The sequence below is a fragment of the Lathyrus oleraceus genome, chromosome 5 (assembly GCF_024323335.1).
Source record: "Lathyrus oleraceus cultivar Zhongwan6 chromosome 5, CAAS_Psat_ZW6_1.0, whole genome shotgun sequence".
NCBI lineage: Eukaryota > Viridiplantae > Streptophyta > Magnoliopsida > Fabales > Fabaceae > Lathyrus > Lathyrus oleraceus.
The window spans coordinates 135,677,042-135,685,049 of NC_066583.1; the positions used below are offsets into that span (position 1 = coordinate 135,677,042).

General features: G+C 42.8%; 1 protein-coding gene across 1 annotated transcript; it reads right to left on the reverse strand.

Moving 5' to 3' along the window:
- Positions 1-3,343: 3,343 nt before the first annotated feature.
- On the reverse strand, positions 3,344-3,877 carry LOC127079251 (uncharacterized). The gene has a single exon (XM_051019656.1). It carries the CDS (start codon positions 3,875-3,877, stop codon positions 3,344-3,346), a length of 534 nt encoding a protein of 177 aa, XP_050875613.1.
- Positions 3,878-8,008: the final 4,131 nt, after the last annotated feature.

Sequence of the window (8,008 nt, forward strand, 5' to 3'; positions counted from 1 at the left end):
TACTCCAGACCCAAAAATCCAAACTTCTCAAGTCGACGAAGCCCCCAAAAAGGTACATGTCACTGATTTCATTTCCTCTTTTCTTGGGGATGTACAACACTAATAGTTTCTACTATCAGGGTCGAAAGAGGGTCGTCCCCTCTACTGAGCCGACTCTAGTGAAGCCCTCGAAGAAGCAACGAGCACATTCGACCCCCACTTCGCAGGTATTACCTATCCATCTCACGAACAAATTTTTTATCTTAGAATTTTCCATTACCTCTTCACCCTTTTTGAGATTCAGGTACTTGAAGAAGTACTTGTAGTGGTTGATGAGGACTCTGACGGGAGTGTGCACTCGCACATTTTTTCTACGTCAAAAGCACCACCCAAAACGCCTCCCACTCCTATGCGAAGGAAAAAGGCTCAGGCCAAGAAGACTCCATCTAAGGTGGCTCCAACGGCTTCGACCTCGACAATCCAAGGTGACCTCGAGGAAGCTTTTACTCCTCGTGATTAAAAGAGGACCCCTACTGCTTCTCCATCGGATGGGGATCTTCAGGTATTCGTCGATATTTATCTCCAATGACTATGAGTTTCTTTTCATTGTGTAATCTAATACTTCTATCTTTTTAGGGACCTGTGTGCTCTCTAATTGAGGTTGAGACTATGGTTGAAGATAACACCGACCATCCTTCTACCGACATTGTCTTGAGTTCCCAGCAGCAAACTGAGTTTCAAAACGCCTCCCCAGTGGTTCCACAAAGTCCTGCTTCCCCACCAACTCTAAATTCGCCGAACACTGGTAACGAAAGTGTGTCGACCTATGTGTTAACTTCTAGAGAAATCAGGATTATAAAGCAACGGAACCCTACTGAGGCCCTTCGGAAGTTACAACAGATTCGTCATCTCTCGACGGATGCTCCACCTCCCTCTTCGATCGTCGCTTCTCCTTCAGAGATAAATGTTAAGGCCACCTTCATACTTCAACAATTGAAGGTGTCCCTTTTCGAGAGCGACTTTTTGCATGCTCTTGAGACAAAGGAAGGGCCAGCTCGTGACATTTTCAAATTCCTAGACTCACTCGCCCTTCAAGATCTTTATGCTTCAATGGTCAAGTACTTTGCCGAGTTTGAGTCCTTCTTCACTCAGTTTGTCAAGGACCTTAACCTTCGTCAAAATGCTGACCTTCAGATCAAGACAAAACTTAATGAGGTAAGGTTAGAATGGGACTCCAGTGAGGCCTGTGAACAAAAACTCGACGAGTTTGAACACAAGAAGGAGGAACGTCTTCGTCAGTGGGAAGCCTTCGACCAGCAGATCTCCGACTATCAAGCCCAGATAGTTAAACTTAATAAAAAGATTGTTGAGTTGAAAGCACAGAAAGCTTCCTTGGAGACAACTGAGGAAATTCCGGCGCGAGAAGATGTCGACCATGAGGTCCTAAAAGGGACATCCCATGGGGAAAAAGCCCTCAAGATTGAGACCAACATAAAACACTTGCATGGGAAGAAGGTTTCTCTAGACAATAGAATTATTCATGAGATAACCTCTTTTGAGGACTTCAAGTCTAGATTTCCTGTTTAATCTTTTTCTTGTTTTTATTCCTGTAAGGTCTGTAGACCATGTTTTGTAATGCCCTTTGGTACACTTTACAGAATCAATGAATTTTGTTATCTTCGGATTTGGATCTCTTGTAGCATAGGTTTATATTTATTTAAATATTTCCCATTTACTCTCAAGACCCTTTGATCCATACCAAACTCTTTGATCTCATAAGCATTGTTGGTAAATGTTCGGATTACCTGAAATGGTCCCTCCCACTTCGGAGACCATTTACCTAGAAACTTCGTCAATCGACGATCCATAGGTAAGATTACTTTCCATACATAATCATCAACAGTAAAGGTTTTTCCCTTAGCTTTCTGTTGTACACTTTGGTTACACGTTCTTTCTGTCGTGCCAACATTTCCACCGCGACCAATCTTTCTTCGTCCAAATCGACTAGTTCGTCGAACATCATTTCCTAATATTTCTCCGACTGGAGATCATTCTAGCGTTATACTCTGACGGACTGCAAAAAGATCTCTAATGGTAATATGGCATCGTGTCCAAATGTTAGTCGGAAAGGTGTTGAGTTTGTTGCTTCCTTTGGGGACGTTCAACAGGCCCATATGATTTGGTATAAAGTCTTGTGCCAATTCTTTGGCTTTTTAGAAACATGTTTCCTAATTAAACTTATTATCACTTTGTTGGCCGCTTCGACTTGGCCATTTGCTTGTGCGTAGTAAGGCGTAGAGGTAACCAACCTGAACCCTGTTTCGCCAGCGAACTCTTGCATCCTTTGTCCCACAAGCACCAACCCTTGATCCGTGGTAATGGTTTATGGGATGCTGAATCTATATATTATATGTTATTGGATGAATTCAATCACCGCCTCCTGACCCACCTTCACCATAGGGACATCTTCGATCCACTTAGTGAAGTAGTCTATCCCAACCAGGATGAAATTTTGTTGCTTCGACGAGGCTGGCGGAATTTCTCCAATGACGTCTAACGCCCACCCCCTAAAAGGCCATGGCTTGATGATCGCATGCAGCTCACTCGCTGGCATGTGTTGAACACCTGCATGCACCTGACATTCTTGGCATCCCTTGGTGAACTCGATGCAATCTTTCAACATACTTGGCCAATAACCCCCCTTTCGAAACAACAATCACTTCATCTTATGGTCTGTCTGGTGTGTGCCACAGGCTCCACTATATACTTCATATATAGCCAAATACACTTCGGTGTCCCCCAGGCATTTAAGTAATAACCCTTCTGGTGTTTTCTTCAGCAACTCATTTCCCAATAACACATAGCTCAAAGCTCTGTATTTGATTCTCCTATCAGTGCCTCTGACTGGATTCTCTAAATATTCCATGATTGGTTTCCTCCCGCCCATTGGTGATGAACTATTGACAATGAAAATTCCATTTCCCCGGGACTTCTTGAATCCACAGGCTTCCTGACATTCTTCGTCGAGCCCTCTATTACGACTGCCTTTCCTTTCGAGGATGCCTTTCATTGGTGGTGGTGCGCCCGACACCATCTTCTCCCGAACTTCAATCATATCTTAGAATTTCGAATTAGACATCTTATATTCGGAAGCGATCTGGGCCAACTCACTGGCTTCTTGGTTTTCATTTCTCGGTACATGTCTTATGTATGCAACCTCAAAGTGTTCCAACAGTTGTGTCACAATCATAAAATACTTTAACAAACTCTCCTTGATGCACTTGTACTCGTGTGTGACCTGCTTGATTACCAACTATGAGTCTCCCCTTAATTTGATTCGGATGGCTCCTAACCCTTTCAAGAGTCAAAGACCAATTATTAAGGCCTCGTACTCGGCTTCATTGTTGGAACACTTTTCGCTGATCTTGCACTTAAATTTCGTCGGGCCATCCTGTGGGGATAATATTAATACCCCGACTCTCGTTCCGTCCTTGTTACTCGACCCATCGAAATACAAACACCATGGTTTAGTGTCGACCATATTCAGAGACGATTCTACCATGGCATGATCCACTATAAAATCTGCCATGATCTGGCCTTTCATAGCCTTTAAAGGTTTAAACGTCATAGAAAAATCTGTTAAAGCCAGTGCCCATTTTCCAATTCGACTGTGCAGAATGAGTTTAGACAACATATGTTTAATAATATCGTAATGAGACAAAACATAATTATCAACTGGTTTTATATATTTCTTTAATTTCATACAGGCAAAGTACAAGCATATGCACAGTTTCTCTATGAGATTGTACCTAGTTTCAGCATCTACCAATACTCTACTGAGGTAATATGTGGGTCTTTCAACACCACTAATATCCTCTTGGGCCAACATACTCCCCATAGTCGTATCCGATGCAACAATATATAAACTAATATTTTTCTTCCTACTAGGAGGTAACAAAATAGGAGGCTTGGTAAGGTAATCCTTGATTGCGTCGAAAACCTTTTGTTGCTCTGGGCCCCAGTAAAAATCACTTTCCCTCTTAATTTTGAGCAGTGGCAAAAATACCTTCGTTTTACCACTTAGATTCGATATGAACCTTCTTAAGAAGTTTATCTTCCCCAACAAAGATTGGAGTTGCTTCTTTGTCGATGGGCTTTTGAGGTCTAAGATCGCCTTTGTCTTGTTCTGATTGATCTCGATGCCTCATTTGTGTACCACAAACCCCAGAAAGTCGCATGCTGCACACCGAAATCACACTTTAATGGATTCATTTCAATCCATATTTCCTCATTCTATCAAACGAGTGTCAAAGGTGATCTAGGGGATCTCCCTGGGATGACGATTTTATCACGATGTCGTCAATATACACCTGCATAAATTTTTCAATGAAGTCATGAAATATGGCATTCATAGCCCTTTGGTAGGTTGCTTCTTCGTTTTTTAAAACCAAACGAAATCACGACCCACTCGTACGTTCCTAAAGCTCCAGGGCATCGAAACGTTGTGTTGGGGACATCTTCTTCGGCTATAAGAATTTGATTGTAGCCAGAGTACCCATCAAGCATGCTCAGGTATTCAAAACCTGCGGTTGGATCGACCAACATTTCTGCCACGAGCATCGAGTACTCATCATTTGGCGTGGCGTTATTTAGATCTCTGAAATCTATAGAAATTGTAAGAGTTCCGTTTTTCTTGATGGCGGGCACTATTTTGGCCAACCATTCGATGTACCTCGCCGTTCTGATGAAACAACTTTTGAGGTGACGTCTGGAGCAAATCTTCGAGGGTGTTGCTTCATTGGCTTTTCCCAGGTTGGATAGGAAGTCGATGCTCCACCACATTTCTATTTAAACCCGATATTTCGTTATAATCCCAGAAAAAACAGTCCCTGTATTCAGTAAATACCTCAACCAATTTCGCCCTTATTTTTTACCCTACCTTAGTACTTATGTAGGTTGGTCTTTTTGTGATCCCATCTCCCAGATCGATCTCTTCAAGGGGATCTTGTGCTTGCATCTTCTAGGACTCATTTAATGGGTTCTTTTCAAACCCCAAAGGCTTGTTGTCATAAATACAATCAAGCCTTCGACTTTCTGAAGCTGTTGTTTGGTACTGTCGACCATTTTCTAAACCTTCGGCTTCACAGGCCAAATCCCGAAGCCTCTCTTTTTCCAGAATTGACTTCCTCTTGTTTTCAGCCAAATAGGCCGAAATTCGAGCCAAGCTTTCTGACTCAGCAGTCATCCTCATCGACTGCAGGCCACCCCGTAGGTGGAATTCCCGTCTTTGATCCTGTTTCTTCCTCGTTATCCCATATGAAACCATGATCAGGGTCTAAGTTCAGAACTTGACCAGTTTTAACGGAAGTATAGGAGCCTGATTCATCATCACATGGCGCTATATTCGCCAAGTGTTGGTCGAAAGACCTCTTGGAACCCCTGTTGTCGACCCGGTAATAACTTTGGTCGGCCTTAATGTTTTCCATGATGCCGTCTTTTTTCCAGATTATAAGTCTCTGGTGAACCTTCGATGGTACTGCTCATATCCCGTGGATCCATTCTCGACCCAAGAGTAGATTGAAATTGGCTTTGGAGTCTATTACCATGAACAGTGTTGAACGTGTTGTTGTGCCTACAACGAGATTGACCTGGAAAACCCCCATTATATTATTGGTTTTCCCTTCATAGTTTGATAGGACCATGTTATGTTGTTGAAGGTCTTCGTCGCCCTTTCCTATTTTCTTAAATATAGTATAGGGAACCATATTGACTGCAGCGCCTCTGTCGACAAAAACTTTGTTTACCACTATTCTATCGACCTTCGCCCTGATGAACAATGGCTTTATATGATACATCACCCCTGGGCTGGTTCTCTCAAACATGGCTTTATGTTCTTCCACCACGTCGATATTCATGACATAGTAGCACAAAGGTTTCCCTTCATCTATCTCATCTGGCACAAAATCTCCCTTTGTTTCAGAGACTTCGGATACCATGTCGTATTCAGCTGGCAACACCGACACAATGCCACAGTTTACAACAAAATCATCACCATAAATATCATCATTGTTTTCGCCGTACATGTCTTCGTCGAACTCCTCATCGGACTGGGGGGAGTATTCAGGCTCTCCTTCCTCTGGTTAGGGAAATACTTGGGATCTTCTTCCTTCGATTCTCCCCTGCTTCGTGGATGCTTCTCGACCTCTGACGAACACTCCATATTTCGAGTGGCTATTACTGCTTTCTTTCCCGTCGAGTTGATAGTCATGGACATTGTCTGGTTGGCCGCCATTTTTCCTTGTCCTAAGACCTTTGGTACCTGTTTCTTTTGTCTAGAGGTCTCCAAAGGTTTCAACTGTGGAATGGTAACGTCCTTCCCAGCTTTTTTGTTTCGCTGGTATCATCTCCATTGTGTCCTAGTCATCAGATTCTTTCCATTGTAGTTAGGAGATACTATGTAGCCCCTTTTATTCTTTGGAGATGTTGTTTCTTTCTCTAACACTCTTCATTTTGGTTTCTTTCCCCCTTTCTGGTTGACAAACTCTATCCACTTTTCATGTGGAACATTGGTCGACAAAGGTCTTTGGTCGGGAACGCTGAAACTGCCTTCTATAATCTTCGTTCCGTCGAGGTGCTCCATGCTTGTCGAACACAAATCGTGGGACATCAAGTTCCTCCTCTTTCACAGCCTTGTTGTTGGCCTCCAATTTCCCAACAGTTTTCTCGTCGAATACCGCACTGCACTTTGGGTATAGCAGAGCCTTTGACCCGTTTTCTTTACACTTCTCTTGGAATTCTGATAAGCTTTCGCATGGTTAGGGATAGGCCGACTCGGATTTCCTTTCGGCCTTATTTCCGAAACCCTTAGTAGTTTCGACCATCAACACTTCAAAAGATTCAGTTAACGAGGTTGCTTTGGAAACCTCTATGAGACTATCAGTAGTCTCGACCATCATGCATTCAAGAGGCTCAGAGTACAAGGCTTCCTCCACCTTTAGAGGATCGGAGTCGACCTGCATTTTTTTGCCTTTCGCCAAACTGGAGTATTCCTTCTTTTAGAGCTTTTTACACCAAATCCCTGAAAAGAACACATTGGTGAGTTTTGTGACCAAGGAAATTATGAAATTTTCAAAATGCCCTTTTCTTCTTTTGTTCTAGGGGGGATCCCTTAAGCCCTGAGGGACGATAATCTGACCATCTTTTACTAACAGATCAAATATCTCATCACACTTAGACACATCAAAAGTATAAGTCTTAGCTATGTATTTATCTGTTTTTTCGGCTTCGACGGGGTTTTTCCCATTCGAAGGTTTTAAGACCTTACAAGCATACGGAGGTCCGGGCTTAAGTTCATCCATATTAACCCCGCCCATGTCGATTATATCCTCGTCGTTGCAACCTTTGACTGTGATATAAGATACTTTTTTTTTCTTATGATATCTACCCGTCTTAGACTTCTCAGCCTTCAAGCGTTCGATGCGTTGAACCCTGTCGGCCAATTGGGCCATATCTCTAAGATACTGAGTATCCATCTTGTTCCTTATAGAATAATCCAAACCCCCAACATCTATCTCGACTAATTTGTGCTCAGGGACTTGAGTAAAGCATCGCACTTTCAATAGTCTAAACCTATTTAAGTATTGATCTACCGATTCAGCAACTTTCTGCTTAACTATAGCTAGTTCTTTGAGGCTAATCTTTGATTTCCCCATATAGAATTGTTCATGGAACAGTCTCTCCAACTGTATCCATGTTGGATCGACTATGGAGGCAACATCGAGAACCATGTAAATGCATTCTTCGTAAGAGAGCTATGGAAGTATTTTAACTTCAAATCTTCATCGTTCGTTATGTCGCCGACCTCAATCTGATACCTGGCCACGTGTTCGACGGTGGACTCCTCAGTATCCCCAGCGAACTTGGTAAATTTCGAGACTTTCCATCCCCTAGGCAGTTTTGTCTGTAAGACAAAATCTTGCAAGGGTGAGGAGTAAGTCGGTCATTGTAAGCAGGGACTTATCCCATTTTG

What these genes read in the sequence shown, in the direction of transcription:
- LOC127079251 (XM_051019656.1), bottom strand. Translation starts at nt 3,877, where the DNA reads ATGGGGAGTATGTTGGCCCAAGAGGATATTAGTGGTGTTGAAAGACCC.